Source organism: Rhinatrema bivittatum, chromosome 3 (assembly GCF_901001135.1).
Source record: "Rhinatrema bivittatum chromosome 3, aRhiBiv1.1, whole genome shotgun sequence".
Lineage (NCBI taxonomy): Eukaryota > Metazoa > Chordata > Amphibia > Gymnophiona > Rhinatrematidae > Rhinatrema > Rhinatrema bivittatum.
The window spans coordinates 37,915,566-37,934,376 of record NC_042617.1 but is presented as its reverse complement, the minus strand read 5'-3'; the positions used below and the strand labels follow the sequence as shown (position 1 = coordinate 37,934,376).

The window sequence follows — 18,811 nt, the reverse complement described above, 5'->3', positions numbered from 1 at the left end:
AGTGGGGAGATAGTAAAAGGTGTGATTGAGCACTGTGTTTGGATGTATGGAGTGGGGAGATAGTAAAAGGTGTGATTGAGCACTGTGTGTTAGGATGTATGGAGTGAGGAGATAGTAAAAGGTATGATTGAGCACTGTGTTGGGATGTATGGAGTGGAGATAGTAAAAGGTGTGATTGAGCTCTGTGTGTTTGGATGTATGGAGTGGGGAGATAGTAAAAGGTGTGATTGAGCACTGTGTGTTTGGATGTATGGAGTGGGGAGATAGTAAAAGGTGTGATTGAGCACTGTGTGTTAGGATGTATGGAGTGGGGAGATAGTAAAAGGTGTGATTGAGCACTGTGTTTGGATGTATGGAGTGGGGAGATAGTAAAAGGTGTGATTGAGCACTGTGTGTTTGGATGTATGGAGTGGGGAGATAGTAAAAGGTATGATTGAGCACTGTGTGTTGGGATGTATGGAGTGGGGAGATAGTGAAAGGTGTGATTGAGCACTGTGTGTTAGGATGTATGGAGTGGGGAGATAGTAAAAGGTATGATTGAGCACTGTGTGTTTGGATGTATGGAGTGGGGAGATAGTAAAAGGTGTGATTGAGCACTGTGTTGGGATGTATGGAGTGGGGAGATAGTAAAAGGTGTGATTGAGCACTGTGTTGGGATGTATGGAGTGGGGAGATAGTAAAAGGTGTGATTGAGCACTGTGTTGGGATGTATGGAGTGGGGAGATAGTAAAAGGTGTGATTGAGCACTGTGTTGGGATGTATGGAGTGGGGAGATAGTAAAAGGTGTGATTGAGCACTGTGTTGGGATGTATGGAGTGGGGAGATAGTAAAAGGTGTGATTGAGCACTGTGTTGGGATGTATGGAGTGGGGAGATAGTAAAAGGTATGATTGAGCACTGTGTGTTAGGATGTATGGAGTGGGGGTCTTGTATGTGTGAACAGAGGATTGGTTGGGATGGGTTGTTTAGGGATATGAAATTGAGATAAAGCTGAATATATTATGTAGACTGGCCCACTATAGTTCAGATGTACTATAGTGAGCATTAATTCACCTAAAGGTACAATTGATGGACATGTACGTTTTTTGTTTTATCTTTTTGTTTGTAAGTTGTTAAAGTAATGTACTTTCTCCTGAATAAAAAAAAAGTATTAAAAAAAGACTAGTGAGGTCAACAGTAAATGTTCAGTGCATGTTGGAGTTCAGGGATCTATTTAAACGTGTGTGTGTGTGTGTAGAGGAAAGTATGTTTCATTAGTTATGTGTGGAACTTCTTTTTATTACTTTTGCTCAACTAACTTACAGCATCAAATTAATTTTTGTCCAACAGAAGATAACATTACATTTTTGTATAGGTGATCAGAGTCGTCCTATTTTTACTGTTTTGTTTCATAGGCTGCCACGTTCAAGAACTGTGATTGATGATATTAGGAACTCGCACAAATGCTCTGTGCAAGCTTTAAGCACTTTTGCATCTTGTTCTAATTGGAACACTGGTTGCCATTTCTAGCACTGCATTCAAAGATGAGTGACCTTTTGAATCTGGACCATGCTGTTAACCTAGGGATGATCCCTACTTCACAGGGTTGGGGCAGATTTACAGAACAGTGTTTGAAAGCTTGTACTGCTTCTGCTCGTGTTGTACTGGTTTGGATAACAATAAGGCTTTAGTTGGTAGTGCTGCCAAGTTGGCATTTTCAATATTCACTAAAAATATTGGTAAAAGTGGAACTATTGCTCAACTGGTAGTTCAACATTTTGTAAAGTTATTTGATTTAAAGTTTCTAGTGTTCATGGTTTAAAGTGTTTGAATACAGTGATCTAGAACTCACAGAATGTGCTGTTTTTTATGTTAAGGTATGGCTTTGGCAAGTGATGAATTAAACTATGTGGCAGCAGACGACTCTCCAGAAGATACAGCAGGAAGAGCCTATCTAGAGGTGCCTGTGCCTCTTCTCCCTAGGTGCCTTTGTCTTCCAGGTACAATTTTTCCTCCTTTATCTAATAATCCTGACTCTGTAGTAGTCTTTTTTTTTTTTTTTTTTTCCCCCTGCTGTAACTTTAACATTATTTTTGGTTGTCACTGGGTGGCACAGTAAAGGGAAGAATACAAACAGTTTATGGTATCTCATCTGTAGTTTTCCTTCTGATGTCCTGGAGATTGTAGTAAGATATCAAAATAGTTGGTTGTATTTCAGCCCACTATGGATTGATGGTGATGCTTCCTAAACAAACAGGATGTTTTCTTTGCATTGGCTAAAGATTCTGAATTATTTTGGATTCTGTGTGAGGTTGCTTGTTTGGAAGTAAACGAATGGGATCCACAATAAGGGGGAAAAGTCATCAGTGAGGACAGGCAAGATCTGAGCGCTTCAACCCTTGACTGAAATAGATGGGAAGGGTTTTGCCTGCACCCTGAAGTCTGACAGTGGATCATTAAGAAGCACAGAGCCTTGATTTTTGTCTTATTTTCACAGGAACACTGATAGCCATAGGGCCTGATTCCGCGCCCCCCCCCCCCCCCCCCCCCAATAAAGGTAGAATGGGGGAAAAGCCTTACTAAACTAGGCCTTTAGTGAGGTTAGGACAATAAGATAAATTCAAATGCAAAACCAGGTTGTATTCCTTCCATCAAATGTAAACATACCCCTTACTGAGAATACAAAGGGAGTATTAAAAATAACCTCAGCTCTGACATAGACTTAATGCTGCCTGAAATATGCTTAGAATAGTGGAGCACAAGTGGAAAAAAATGTACACATTCATTGTTTTGTTTTTAACAAGTCTCATGCCTCACCTGGAACTTGTGAAACCTCAAAGGCCAATCGAATTGCTCCTGGTGGCATCCAGTGATGTTCTGACAGCTTACACTTCTAGTGTTTTTTTGTCAGAGCATCACTAGCTACCGTAAAGAGCAGTATGATTGTACCATGTTCCTGGCAGCCATTGAGGTTTCAGGGGTTCCAGGTGTGGATAGAGGTTGCAGGTAGAGGTTAGGAGGACCCCCCAATGCCTGCTTGGATGTTTGAAATCAGGGTGGGAAGCGCCTTGGGCCACTATGACTCAAAACGTATTGGCTTCTGGCCCAACTTTATTACTTATTTTGGAGGGTGGGGGATCGAGGCTGCTGGCCTAGAAGCATTCGACACAGTTGACCACACCCTGCTATGCCACCAGCTGAATGAAATTGGATTAGGTGGAAATGTCATCAAATGGTTCTCCTCCTCCTTAAAGGACAGGACATTCCAAGTAAAACTAGGACATCAAATCTTGGACACCTTCTCAAATGATACTAGCGTCCCCCAAGGGTCAGCCCTCTCAGCCACTCTGTTCAGCATCTGTCTCCTGCCTATATGTGTGGTTCTAACAAACCTGGGCCTAAACCTCTTCCTATATGCAGAAGATATACAATTCTACATCCCCTTTGACTTAACAATTGAAAAAACTACGGCAACCCTGTCAACATACATGAAGGCCAGACATCAAAAACTGTCCCACCTGAAACTCTCTCTCCCAACACAAAAAAAAAAATGGAAATGAGTTGTCTCTCCAACCCTAAACCTGGGAATTATCAAAATTACTCCATCAGATGAGATTTGAGACCTTGCAATTCAAATCAAGAACTTCACTATGAAAAAGCATATAAACAAATTAAATTAATCAAATGAGGATACTCCAAGTTGAGAATTCTCCTCCATCGACTAAAACCTCTGCTAACGATAAAAGACTTCCGCATCGTCTTACCAACTCTTATTTCTCTAACTTACACTACTGCAACTCCCTTTTACTAGGCCTCCCCACAAGCCTACTAAAACCATTACAATTACTTCAAAACGCACCAGCAAGACTCCTACTAGGGACAAGGAAATTCAGTCACATCACTCCTTCGCTGATAGGCCTGCACTGGCTTCCTGTACAATCCACAATCCATTATAAAATGTTGTCACTAATATTCAGCATCATCAACAATATAGATCTTTGCTCATTAGGATAACACTACAACTCTATACACCACAGAGGGACTTCAGATCAGAAAACAAAGGTCTCCTAATGGTACCATCCGCTCAGAACATACACCTAACGCAAATAGGAGACTGAATAGCAGGCCCCAATCCGTGGCCCTCATGTCCAGAGCCACTACCTCTGATACAGAAAAAAAGACCTTCATGTGAGAACTGAAAACATGGCTTTTTAGAAAACCTTATGATTTGATCACTGACATGATTCTGAGACTGCTCTGACCAGACAAGAGAACGCTAGTTGAACTATTGATAGGATAACCTTTATTGCATTCATTATCTAATATGATTAGAATCTTTTTACTGTTATGTAGCCCTAGAATGAATTCTTATGAACTAAATTAGATAAGAACTAACATGATATCAATGTAGATGTATAATAATGAACAAGAATATATCTTCTCAGTGATTTTTAATTGGAAGAGTAAACATTAACATACAGCAGAAGTCCGTTGACCTTGAATTTGAATGCTAATACTGTAAACCATTCTGAACGTCTTTTGAAACAACAGTATTTTCCTAGCGTGTAGCAGATGGACTCAGGACCAATGGGTATAGTGTACTTCTGTTAGCAGTTGGGAGACGAATCAGATTTCAATCTGATGTCAGCCCCTAGTATATATACCACTGCAGGAAGTGCAGCTCTTCAGTATTTTCCGTCTCCATAGCAGTTAGGGACTATCTGCACGCTCTCACAGCGTTAGAACCAAATTCAAAGAAAAAAACCAAAATTTAAAGGAGAAACCTACCTGAAGACGAGCCCTGCTCTCCTACGGTGATACCCTCGGGTCCCTCCCCCAGTTGAGATTCCCGAGGTGATTTCCGTGGTCCCTCGGAGGTGAGCATCGGTCCGGCCGAATCGCGGCGAGGACCTAGTCCCCTATCCTCGGGCACGGCTGAGAGGCAGCGGGGTGCACCTTCGAGTGCAGTGGTGAAGGTATTTGCCCTCTCCCCCCGCAGCCGGAGACCTCCCGGGACGAAACCTGGAAGCGCCGAAGACAAGGTAAGGTAGAAATCTTCTGCTTGAATCCAGTCTCCGAGGATCGAGGAGGAGCACAGGTCACCGGCTGGGACCAGTGCCACTGGGCTGATCCGTCCTAGCAGGGCCAGGCCCCGGCTATTTCCAAGGGTCTGCCCACGTGGAGACCCTCTGAGGGGGTCGCCAAATTGCCCGCATGCTCGCAGTTGCCATCTTGGCCCTATTCGCTGCTCCGTTCGTCCCGAGCGCACAAAACCGAGCTAGGCGCACACAAAGCACATGTGCACATAGACTTACACACACATAACGCCTCACAAGGATGCCCTTCAAAGGATCCCTCCTGTTCGGCAACAAACTAGAGAAATTGGCCGACAAATGGGGCGAATCCCCATTGCTGCGCCTGCCGGAGGATAAGACGAAGAGATTCAGCCGACCCGTCCAAGGGAAGAAGTCATAGGGGGCAGACTAGCCCTATTCTACCGCAGATGGGTCGAGATAACTTCATACAAGTGGGTCCTAGCCATCGTTTGGGAGGGGTACTACCTGGATTTTCTACGAACCCCTCCGGACAAGTTCGTGGAGTCTCCCCGCCACGACCTCTTCAAGAGGGCGGTAATGGAAGCTACACTGTCCAGACTACTGGCCCTTGAGGCCATAACCCCAGTGCCTCCACAAGAAATAAATACTGGACATAAAATAAATGGAATAATCGTCCCCAAGAAAGAGGGAACATTCAGACCCATCCTGGACCTCAAATCGGTCAATCGCCACCTGAGGATTCCCCGCTTCCGCATGGAAACTTGACGATCTGTAATAAGAGCGATACAACCGGGAGAGTTCCTCACATCTCTGGATCTTTCGGAGGCCTACCTACACATCCCAATTCATCAGAAACACCAGCACGATCTACGCTTCAAAGTCCTGGACCACCACTACCAGTTCTGGGCATTATCCTTCGGGTTAGCCACAGCACCCCGGACATTCACCAAGGTAATCGTGGTGGTGGCGGCAACACTCAGGAAGGAAGGAGTCCTCGTACATCCTTACCTAGACGATTGGCTGATCAGGGCAAAATCACCAGAGGAAAGCCACCAAGCAACCAGCAGAGTCATAGCTCTACTGGAGAGCCTAGGATGGGTGGTCAACACAAACAAAAGTTCCCTACAGCCCTCACAGTCATTGGAATAACTAGGAGTCCGATTCAGCACCAAGGAAGACAAGGTCAGCCTGATCCCCACAAGGAGATCAAAATTGTGGAACCGGTTGCACCGGTGGCATCTACACTGGAAGTTGTACCATGGGCGCGAGTCCATATGAGGCCCCTACAGCGCTCACTTCTATCACTGTGGAACCCACTGTCCCAGAACTACACCGTACGTCTGTCACTCCCGGGAAGAGTCCAGACCCAGCTACGGTGGTGGCTGCAGGCCAGCCACATGAGTCGGGGATCAAGACTATCCTCCCCAACCTGGACCCTACTCGCCACAGATGCCAGCCTATGAGGATGGGGAGCACACTGCGAGGAGTTAACCGCCCAAGGGCAGTGGAACGCAGAAGAGGCGGGATGGAACATCAATCGCCTAGAAGCGCGGGCAGTCAGACTAGCCTGTCTGCGGTTCACTCACAGACTTCGAGACAAAGCGGTCAGAGTAATGTCTGACAACACCACAACAGTGGCCTACATCAACTGACAGGGAGGAACCAGAAGCCAACAGAAATAGACCCCCTGATGGCGTGGGCGGAAGCAAATCTCCAGGAGATCTCCACCGTCCACATCGCCGGAAAGACAACATCGCGGCGGACTACCTCAGCAGGGAAAGTCTAGACCCAGGAGAATGGAGGCTGTGGTCCGCAGCCTTCCAAATGGTAGTGAAACGGTGGGGGACACCGGACATGGACCTTCCTGCAAACTGATCCAATGCCCAAGTAGCCAGATACTTCAGTCGCAGACGGGAACCGCAGTCCCAAGGGATCGATGCCCTGGTACAGACCTGGCCACCGGGGACCCTGTTATACGCCTTCCCGCCGTGGCCCCTATTGGGCGCAATCATTCACAAGATACAGCTACACAGGGGACTAGTTCTTCTGGTGGCTCCGGATTGGCCAAGAAGACTGTGGTACGCAGACATGAGAAGGCTGCTGGCAGGGAACCCCCTACCACTGCCTCCACACAGGGACCTGCTACAACAAGGTCCGATCCTCCACGAGGAACCCAGCTCAATTCTCTCTTACGGTCTGGCCATTGAGAGGGCCCGCCTGAGAGAGAGCGGATACTCGGGGGGGGGGGGGGTGCTGTAATCGACACCCTACTTCAAGCACGCAAGTTCTCCACATCCTTAACGTACATAAGGATCTGGAGAATATTTGAAGCCTGGTGCGAAGACCACAACATCAAACCACACTCATTTAAAGTTCCCGTGATCCTGGAATTCTTACAGAATGGGCTACAGAAGGGTCTGTCCCTCAACTCCATCAAGGTACAGGTGGCCGCATTGTCATGCTACGGTTCAAAGAGCGAGGGCGACGGCATAGGTTCTCACCCGGACGTGTCACGCTTCCTGAAAGGAGTCAAACACATTCGCCTACCTCTAAAGTGGCCGGTATCTCTGTGGAATCTTAACCTTGTTTTGGATTTCCTAGCGGGAACCACCTTCAGACCCCTCCGAGGCCTGTCCCTCCACCTGTTAACCTTAAAGACTGTGTTTTTGCTGGCAGTTTGCTCAGCCCGCCGCATCTCTGAGCTACAAGCACTGTCCTGCCAGGAGCCGTTCCTCAGGCTCATGCCGGGATCCATCCAGCTACGTACGGTTGCCTCATTCCGCCCCAAAGTGGTCTCACACTTCCATCTTAACCAGACCATCTCGCTACCATCAACGGATGACTTGAGGAATTCGGAAGAAGCCCGTAGTCTATGCCACCTCAACATCGGCAGACTCCTATCCAGATACCTGGAAATGTATCTGGATAGGAAAAACGGACCACCTTTTCGTCCTTCACAGCAGAAAGAGACAAGGGGAAGCGGCCTCGTGGGCAACCATAGACCGCTGGATCAAGGAAGTTATCAAGGCGGCCTACGTAGAAGCAGGCAAGCCACCGCCTCTACAAGTCAAGGTCCATTCTACCAGAGCCCAGGCCGTATCCTGGGCAGAAACCAGAATGCTGTCACCCGCCGAGATCTGCAGGGCGGCGACATGGTCCTCCATCCATACCTTCTCCAGATTCTACCGTCTGGATGTTCAGGCTTGGGAGGACATGGTTTTTGCAAGGGCAGTACTAAGTGGGTCACGGGCAGCCTCCCACCCGGTTCGGGAGTAGCTTTTATACATCCCGTTGGTCCTGAGTCCATCTGCTACACACTAGGAAATGGAGAAATTACTTACCTGATAATTTTGTTTTCCTTAGTATAGACAGATGGATTCAGCATCCCACCCTGGCTGCCGTTACGCATGGTCTTTCAAATGATTCAAGGGTAAGCCACGTTTCATTTACCTAGGACATCCACCCTACCGGGTGTCGACGCCTGGCGGTCTCCAGCTGTAGTCAATCAACCAGTTCAAGTTATTCAAGTTAATCAAGTTATTAAGTTAATCAATCAGCCAGTCATACATATATCCACAATGCTTTTCGAGAATACTGAAGAGCTGCACTTCCTGCAGGGGTATATGTACTAGGGCTGACGTCAGATTGAAATTTGATCCGTCTCCAACTGCTAACAGGAGTACACTATACCCATTGGTCCTGAGTCCATCTGTCTACACTAAGGAAAACGAAATTATCAGGTAAGTAATTTCTCCAGTAAAACGCCTAATAAAGGCTAAAGTTATTTGGGTACATATATCTGAATACCATTTAGATATGTTCTGACCACAAACAGACTGAGGTAGCTATACTTAGTAGGAAAACACAGATATTCAACTGCTTCCTGGCTGCATTAAAGCCCCACCCTAGAATGACTCATGTTGGCTCTTCCCTTTTTTTTTTAATCTGGCTTAAGACATTACCAGCCTAAAATTTATCTGGCCAGTGTGGTTACATATTGAACACCTTGGTTTATCTGGCTAAGTTCAGGAGATTGCAGGAGAAATCCTTTTGAATATTGTCCACTTAACAAAACTTGAGAGATCAATATTACTTAATTCATTGCACATCTAAATCTGGCCTTGACAAATTTTCTTTGGCAGTAGGAGCCAACTGAAAAACTTACAAGCTAGTGGCAGGGAGCTCAACCTCCCCCCCCCCCCCCTCACTCATCACAAGCTCCAGCAGGAGCACTCACATGTGAGGCAATTGCCCTTTTGTTTCACTTGTCCCCACTAGTCTCTCTCTCTCAGAACTTCTCCTATTTCCCTCCCCCCCCCCCCCAGCAATCTCTCTCTCTCTCTCCCCCCTCTCCTCCATCTTGATTACTGTGCCATTGTTCTTCTCTTCTGCCCAATGATAAATGACTCCTGCTGGGTCAGCAGTTGATTGCGATGCCTCTTCGGCCCCTGTGGGTGCTGACATATTGTTTCTTTCTCCTTCTGCTGTTGTCCTGACCTCTAACCCTGCCTGTTCATCTCTGGCCTCCATGGGCCCACTGTCATCCCTGATTGCTTCTCTCATTGGCTTGTGTGGACTGGTGATGTCGCCACTTCCTCTGCCTGTTGCGTGGCTCATTGGCCCTCCAGCCCCATAAGCACCGCCCCCTAACTTTCTGGTCACAGGGCGGCCTGGCACCAGTGTTTGAGTCCCGTGTGTGTGTCTTCCCTTTTCATTGGACTCCTTTCAGCTCTGTTCTGTCCACCCTTGTCTTCTGTCTTTATTTGATCTTTGGGACCTCCTCTCTATCCCCGGGTCTTCTCTTACTGTTTATTCCAGAGGCCCTAGGATCCTTTAAGTCCCTCTTCTCAGCCGTCTCGCCTTGCCTTACTGCTGTCTCTTCCTGCTACTTATTTCCTGCATGACTGACAAGTTGAACAAGGCAAAACCCCTCCTTTATTTTCCACGCTTTCTTCCTTCCTTTCAGCATCTTTTCTGACATGTTTTCTCCATACTGTGCAATCGGAGATTACTATTTTTTTTTCAGTTGCTCAAATTCAACCTTACTCAAATGTCTTGCTTTCAGATTCCTAACCTCACATTAATGTCTTTTATTTGTTAGCGGGCTCCTGGTCCTCGCCTGATGCCTCCCACTAGCTCATCGTTTTTGTTTCTTCTTACATTGTTTCTTGCCAAAAAGTATTTAATACCTCACTAATTAAGTTACAATTAAGCATTCAGTTGTGTTTCCATTTGGGGGTGGTTTCTTCTCAGTCACCCCTCCCCCCAGTCCATATTCATAATTTTTCTGGTAACGAGTCCGTGAATTCAAAAAGTCTTTCCACACACCTGCAGTTATTTTCCGAACATTGCAGCCATTCATTATTTGTTATATGTACGGCCCTACCTCCAGTGAAAGAAAATGCCACAAAATGTGACCTGGAGGGGCTGCTTTGATCCAGTTACAAGCCATTAATAGAGAGAACGTTAGGACATTCTGTTATGCTTGTAGGAGCCAAGATCACATTTTCTTTCAGCCCCAACAGATTACAGGAGCTAACCCAAGGGATCTTAATTCCTCTCTCACCTTTATAGTAATTCCCAACAGGTCTCATCTCACCAATAGTTAATTCTCTTTTCCATGTCTCTTATTTCATATGAATCCTCTGTTTCTAACTTTGCTGATTTATCTTGCTTTCTATTTGGTTACTCTCTTAACCGACTTTAGGGCAGAAGAAAAGTAAGCTTATGAGATCACTCTCTGTGTGTCCCTGAAAAAGTTTTGAGGTAATTTTTTTTTAAAGGATTTTCTTAAATGGACCTTGGGATCCTGCCAGGTGCTTGTGACCTGGATTGGCCACTGTTGGAAACAGGATACTGGGCTTGATGGACTCTCAGTCTAACCCGGTATGGCAACTTATGTTCTTATGGACTTTACACGTGTAAAGTAGCTTTTGAAAATTTGCTATTTTTATATGCTTAACTCCTTTAGAAAATTCACACCATAAGGTAAGAATTGTCAAAAGGTCTTACCTGAAAATTGCTATGATACTCTACTTTTTACACACATAACTCCCTAGAAAATTCACACCTTTGTGTTTAGTATCTGATCCCCATCAGATTTTCAGTCCATGTCAGGAGGGGGTCCAAGGATATCCTGACAAGGTGGGGGGTTTCTGCTCTACATAAATGTGCACATATTTCAGAAAGTGCACGCCACTGGTTCTGTGTGGAGACTTTTGTCAAGTCTCCAGGCCTTCTTTATCCCATATTTCTCACATTTGTTTCTCCTTGGGCTTATTCTCCCATACACCAGTCAAGATACTTTTGTCACCCTTTTGGTCCTCCACTGACTGCCTCTGCTCCTCCTCTCTGCTCCTGATCAGCAGGTAGTACAAGAACTGCCTTGACTTACTCTTCTCACGGAGCCACATGACCACTGGCCTTCTACCTGTTCATTTTGCCTTTTCTTTACCTAATGTGACTTTTTTTGGATGTGGCCCTTGTTCGGCCTTGAATATTCTTTTATATGGATTTTTGGGGAAGGGATGGGACATGTATGATCGTTAACCTCTTTTCCAAGTGTTGCTCACATCTGCTTGTAGCATCTTTTTCAATTCGGGTACAATAACTCCCTGCTCTTAAACAGCTTACAATCTTATATGGGTACCTGAGGCAACAGGAGAGAAAGTGATTTGCCCAAGGTCACAAAGAATATCAGTAGAAGCAGGAGTTGAACCTTGTCCTCCCTGGTTTGTAGCCCATTGCTCTATCTACTAGGCTGTATCTTCTCCTTTTCCTATCCTAATTTTAAATTGAGATTCTTGGTGTCTGATCAGTGTTACCGCTAGTGTTATCAGAAAAATTGTTCCATCTGTCATTCCCTGTACGTACCCGGATTAGTCCAGACTCCTGGGTTTTTCCATCCATGCCAGCAGATGAAGACAGAGAAAGTAAAATGCTGCTTTATATTTACCGATGCCACCTGCAGTTCCTCAGTATTTCTCTGTCTCCAGCAGATGGTGGCTGATACATAAAGCTGCAGTTTGTTCCAGTATTTTTGGTCTTTTTTTTTTTTTTTTGTTACTCTGAGCCTTCCTCCCTACCGTGTTTGGTTGTGGCGGACAGGCTGGGGGTTGGTGACCCTTATGTTCACCCGATCCAAGGATAGCCATGGGATGTACATCTGGTGGTCCAGATCCCTCCCCTTCACGATGTCACTTAGGTGACTGGGTTTTTTAGTTTGGCTCCTTTTCCTTACTTTTCTCTCCTTTTGCTTAACTTGCTGAATTGAGCTTGACAGCTCTTTTCAGTGTTAGGAGCTGGAAGCTAGAGTGAGGCTGTGTTAAAATTGTTTAAAATTGTTAGATTGTTTTAAGTTTCTTGAAAAATGGAAAAAAAAAAAAGTCTAAGGAAAAGCAGGTAGGACTAGCAAAGAAGGTCGGCTTCCCCCCCCCCTGCACATGGTTTCAGGGTTCTTTTCTACAATTATTGCTGTTTCTCTGCACTTTTAAAGTTTGCTCCAGTGGCGCGATGGTAAAGGGGGGGGGGGGGGGGGGTTGGACTGACGCGCGTGTGGAGCAGCTCCCGCACGGCTGAATCGCCGCAGCCTGTGTTCAGCCTGTGTCTTGGGTGGGAAGGGACCCTCTATGCTCCCAGCGCCTGCGAAATGAAGAAAAATTGCGCCCTCTCCTATGTCTGCAGCTCTGAGCGGTTCAGTCTGTGTGCAGCTGTCCGCTTCTGTAACCGCGGGAACGGTGGCCATTTTGGATCCCCCGGCAGTCGGGCCCATGCTTTCGGGGTCCGAGGGGGATTTCCCTCCTGTGCTTTCCCTGGTCCACCTGGGGCCTATTGGGGGACAGGAGGACCCTGTCCCAGGCAACCCTCAAAGTCCCCTTTCTGCGGGTGTGGACAGGTTGCAGCCCCCAACTCCGCTCTCGCTAGAATTCATTCTAAGGCACAAAGCCTTTTTGGCTCAACAGGAAGGCTTTGCACCCCACGTGGGGGGCAATACCCTCCCCCTTTACTTCCAGAGTCCAGATCAGGCCTGGGGAGTTGTAGACCACTGCAACTGCCAGAGTGCTGCGTTTGTCTGGTACGGGTCCGCAGGAGGATGCCTATGACCTGGGCCTTCTGCCGAGGGGGATGACTCCAAGATCCTCTGGTTGTTCTATAGGGAGGAACTGGCACCTCTCATTCCCCAAGTTCTAGAGGAGCTAGGGCTCCAGCCTCAGCTTGATGAGCCTCACAAGGACAGAGCGGATCCAGTCTTGGAGGGCATGTGGTGCCCTCCTTCCTTCCGAGTCAATTAAAAAGTTGGTAGATTAGGAGTGGGATAACCCAGATGTGGGATTGCAAGTCGGCAGGACTATGGCCGAGCTTTATACCTTGCCAGAGCAAGCCCTGGAGATTTGTGCTGCGGTCTCTGCTGTCACAAAGAAGACTACCATTCCGGTTGCAGGAACAGCGGCTCTGAAGGATGTTCAGGACCGCAAGCTGGAGTCCATCTGAAGCAGATTTTTGAGGTCTCTGCTTTGAGTCTCCGCGCGGCTATTTGTTCCAGCTTCATTCAGAGGGCATGCTTACGCTAGGTACAGTATTCCCAGGAGGGTCAGGCATCTGGTGCTATGAAAGGTGCTCAGACGGACAGGTTGGAAGCTGCAATAGCTTTTGTGGCAGATGCCTGGTACGATGTGGTCCGGATGTCTTCCCGCATTATGGGTGCTGTGGTTTCCACAAGGTGCATCTTATGGTTCCATAATTGGTCAGCGGACATTTCGTCTAAATCCTAGCTGGCGTCTCTGCTGTTCAAAGGTCGACTCTTATTTGGCAAAGAGCTGGATCAGCTCGTTAAGCAATTAGGTGACACTAAGGTGCATCGATTGCTGGAGGTCAAGCCTAAGGGCAGACAGTTTTCCTCCATGTCCACTTTTTCGGGACAGTTGAAGGTCTCAGCAACCGCGGAGCACATCAGCAACACAGAGGCCTTTTTCGTCTCACGGTCAGTCTTGGGGGCAGCCCTTTCGAGGAGGAAGTCAACCTTTCAGAACCCCCAATCACTGGAGGATACTCGGGTCCCAAATCAACACAATGAGGTGAGACCAGCCCACTCCACCGTTCCTTTTATAGGGGATCAGCTAGCTTGATTTAATAAGGAGTGGGCCAGAATCACCCAAGATCAGTGGGTACTCTGTGTCATAAGGGACGGTTACGCCTTAGAATTTGTTCGGCCCGTCCGCAACCTGTTCCTAATCTCCCCCTGTGGCTCGCCGCAGAAGCACAAGGTGATGTGGGAAACTTTGCACAGGTTGCAGTGCTTGGGGGACCCTGGTTCCAGTGCCTCGGACAAACTCCAAATGGGTCGCTATTCCATTTACTTCATGGTCCCAAAGAAGGAGGGATCCTTTCGCTCGATTCTCGATTTGAAACACGTGAATGCGGCGTTGAAAGTCCCCTGATTTTGCATGGAAATGTTGCGGTCGGTGATAGCAGCTGTACACACACAAGAGTTCCTGGCATCACTGGATTTGACGGAAGCGTATCTTCACCTTCCAATTCGCCAAGATCATCAACGCTACCTGACGTTTATGGCCTTAGGGCAGCACTTCCAGTTTCAAGCGCTCCCATTCTGCCTGGTCACGGCACCTCGTACCTTCACCAAAGTCATGGTAGTCGTAGCGGCAGCATTGCGGCGTCGGAGACCTCATACATCCTTATCTCGACGATTGGCTCATTCGGGCAAAGTCGGAAAGCAGTTGTTGTTCTGCCGTGCTCTCCGACTTTGGTGGTGAATTTGGCCAAGAGCCACCTAACCCCATCTCAAACTCTGGAGTATCTGGGGGCACATTTCGACACAAGCCAAGGCAGAGTTTTTCTGATGGAGGAGAAAGTGCACAAACTACAGACTCGGGTTCAGCAATTTGTCACAGTTGCTTGTCCCCAGAGCTTGGGATATGTTGCAGGTCCTCAGTTTAATGACTTCCATGCTAGATCTGGTGCCGAGGGCCTTTGTCATATGCATCCACTTCAGAGAGCTCTTCTGGCTCAGTGGAATCCATTGTCGGAGGAGTTTCACCAGCCTGTCCCTCTCTCTCCTTCAGCTAGGGGGGATCGCATTGGAAGTTCCGACTTGGATAATCCTGATTACGGATGCCAGTCTCTCTGGATGCGGAGCAGTTTATCAGAGACAAGCGGCCCAGGGCACCTGGTCGGCTGAGGAGGCTTCTTGGCCTATCAATCGCTTGGAAGCCAGGATGGTGCATTTAGCGTTACTTGCTTTTCAGCCTCACTGTTTCCCCTGCCTCCTGCCCCCCCCCCCCCTTCACCTCCCCCCACCCACCTCCACCACCTTCCTTCCTCTAAGCAGCTTCCTCTTTCTGTTACCAACTCACCATCCTCACCGTTACCCACAGCTCACTTGTACAGTTTCACCCCCCTCCCCCCCCACTTATTACACCCTTCCCCCCGCCTCTTGTACAATTACTCATAATGCTCGCCATATCTCGTGTACAGCACCCCTCCCTCCCTCCACCACCCTACCCTCTTCCCCCTCCCTTTTATTGCCCCTGCTTCCCCTGTCACCCTCCGCCTCCCCAGCCCCTCCTCCTCCCCCTGTAATTAATTAATTTTGTCTAACTTTGTATAATATTATCTAATTCTTCTCTAATATGGTTTATCATATAATTCTAATATGGTTTATCATATAATTCTTCTCTAATATGGTTTATCATATATAATCGCGTTTTAACTGTGATGCATGTTGGCACCACAGTAAAGTTAACCTACCTTTTAACTATTTATCTTTCTTCCACCTATCATTGTAATTTCCTTTCTCAGTTACATGTAAACCGACATGATGTTTTTTACGAATGCCGGTATATAAAAGTTATAAAATAAATAAATAAATAGTTCAAGGGCGTTTGGTGCGAGTTCTTTTGGACAATGCGACGGCCATAGCCTACATCAACAGATGGGGGCATCAAGAGCCGTTCAGGAGCTGATCCTTTGGGCAGAATAGCACCTGGTTCAAATAGCGGCATCGCATATTGCAGGAATCGAAAATGTTCAAGCAGATATTTCAGTCGCACTTTTCTCGATCCGGGAGAATGGGAGTTGTCGGACAGAGCAATGAGGGCTACCCTCATGTCGATCTTATGGTGACACGCCACAATGCAAAATCTCATTTTTTTCAGCAAACGGAGAGAGTACGGAGCAGAGGGCGTATATGCTCTGGTGTTACCTTGGCTGCAAGGAGTTCTCCTTTATGTTTTCCCCTCATGGCCGCTGGTGGGAGAGGTCTTACGGTGGATAGAGAGACATCCAGGGGAGGTAGTGCTGGTAGCCCTGGAGTGGCTTTGTCGCCCATGGTTCGCGGATCTGGTAAATCTCACGGTCAAGGACCTGTTGTGGGTCAGTCACCTCCCTCGCCTTCTGTGTCAAGACCCCGTATTTTCTGACCAGGCAGATCATTTTTGTCTAGCAGCTTGGTTTTTGAGACGAGGCATTTGAGGTCAGAGGGGCACTCGGAAGCAATAGCTACTACTCTTCTCCGGTCTAGGCGGAAGTCCACCTCTTTATCTTACATCTGTATCTGGAAAGTCTTAGAGTCCTGGTGAGTGGCTAAGGGAGTGCAGGCATTACGGGCTTCACTGTCCCATGTCTTGACTTTCCTTCAGGACAGCCTGGTCAAGGGCCTCACTTTCAACTCTCTTAGAGTTCAAGTGGCGGCTTTGGCTTGTTTGAGAGGAAAGGTTACCGCTTGTCTTCTCATCCTGACGTGATCAGGTTTATTCGAGGAATCAAGAATTTGTGCCCTCCTGTGAGGAGAGTTTGTCCTCCTTGGAACCTCAGACTGGTCCTTTGGGGTTTGTGTAATGCTCTGTTTGAACCTATTCGCAGGGTGACTCTTAAAGATTTGACTATAAAGCAATGGTTCTCAACCTTTTTTTGGCCAGAACACACCTGACAAATGGTTCTCACATGCGTGATACACTGAACATGTGACCATCACAGGGCTAAATGTAAACATGCACTCTGCATCCACAGGAATCCCCTCAACCCCCAGCAATGAGTGCAGAGCAGATCTAGGGCATTACCCTGTACAACTCGCCATACAAAAGAACATGCTCTATCCATTGCAGGTCCTTCCACCTGGAATTCCATGCCTCCCGATCTCTCCTACAAGAACAATGCACACCGAAATTTAAGAAAAAACTCAAAACTTGGCTTTTCAAACAAGCTTACCCTTAACCCTGCTTACCCCTCTCATCACATACCTTGACGCGCACCCCTTTGTTTTAGCCCTGTCCATTGTATTCTCCTATCCCATTGTATATGCCCTCCATTGCTCTTACATGTTGCCATTGTTTTGTAAATCCTCAATTAGTTTTCCATTCTCTGTTCTCTTATTGCCATGTGCGCATTTTGTTATATTACTGTGGTTACCCTATCTCTAGAAACACCTTTATTTCCTTAACCCCATTGTTCCCTTGTTCTGGTTTTATGCAACTCTTTTTCTTGTTAACTGTTCTATGTAAACCGGCATGATGTACCTACGAATGTCGGTAGATAAAAACCTTAAATAAACAAATAAAATATTCTGGTTCTGATGACATCTCAGTAAAAGCAAAACAAACTCCCTTTTACTACCAGGCACAATAGCCTTCCTTATGAAAAGACAGTAATTTACCATTAATGCATAACCTATTGAGAAAACACAACAAATAAGATTGATACAAATGCCTGCATGCTAGTAAAATACCTCACCTTGGGCACACACCAAGTACAGAAAAACCACAAATTATAAATATGGAGACAGAAACTGGAATGGAAAACCAAAAAAGCCACTCTGCATGCAGTGCGAACCTGGAGAGAAATGGAAAGAGAAATATAGCACCTAACATAGTCCCAGGATCTGCAATAATGTGCACAAAGTTACACCTGTATTATGGAACACACTCAAACAGTAACAATCCTATCTAAGAAATGCAACTATTAAACCAGGCCCTAAATACTAATAAGTTTCCTATTGGGAAAACAGAATAAGCCAAGCTGCTATAGAGCCCCACACAGAAATAATTGTAAAGCTATACTAAAAATGTTTCAAAACAGCTATGAACAGAATAACATCCAACAATTAAAAACTCATAATTATTAAAACATGTCCAAATATCAATAAAATATTTCAAAACAGCAGACATCGCATAATACCCAATGATTAAAAAGACAGTCAATCAAGAAAAATAAACTTAAAAAGCCACCTGTTACTTACCCTCTCCAGCAACTTTCCTACTCCATTCCCTTCCAGGCCAATAGCACTCACCAGAAGCAGCACGGGCTGCTGAAGCTCTGTCCTCAGTCCTCTTCCTTAGGGCCCACAACCAGACACAGAGACACACACTACGACTATTCTCTGTTTCTCTCACACCAGTCATCTTCCTGACCAGTCTCTCTCTCAATCACACACACATGCTCTCGCACCCATTCACACCAGTTCTCACCCAAGCACCCATTCACACCCACAGACACAAGCTCTCACCAAAAACTTCTTCCTTCACTGCAGGGATGGGCTCCAGTTCCTCCGTGGCTTTACTCCGGCGGGCCTTCTTATTTTGCAGCCATGGGGATGGGTTTCCGTAGTGGCCTTGGTCGGGGTCGGGTTTTCTTCTTCGCCGTCAAGGGGATGAGCTCCCGTGGCGGCTTTGCTTCGTCGGAGTTCAACACTGCCATTCCTCCCATCCCACCCCGGCTATGCAATGCCTGCCTCACCGGCCAATCAAAGGCTTCCTCCCTTCTTCC

At 46.8% G+C, this 18,811-nt stretch overlaps 1 protein-coding gene across 3 annotated transcripts in view; it reads left to right on the top strand.

Annotated features, from left to right (window-relative positions):
* The window catches only part of TAF1A (TATA-box binding protein associated factor, RNA polymerase I subunit A), a 74,395-nt gene that overhangs the window by 2,399 nt on the left and 53,185 nt on the right, over positions 1-18,811 (top strand). For all 3 annotated transcript variants that reach the window (XM_029593150.1, XM_029593151.1, XM_029593149.1), the window contains exon 2: positions 1,856-1,978. In XM_029593150.1, the coding sequence (XP_029449010.1) occupies positions 1,858-1,978 (121 nt within the window). In that variant the 5' untranslated portion in view covers positions 1,856-1,857. The remainder of the gene's footprint in view (positions 1-1,855; positions 1,979-18,811) is intronic.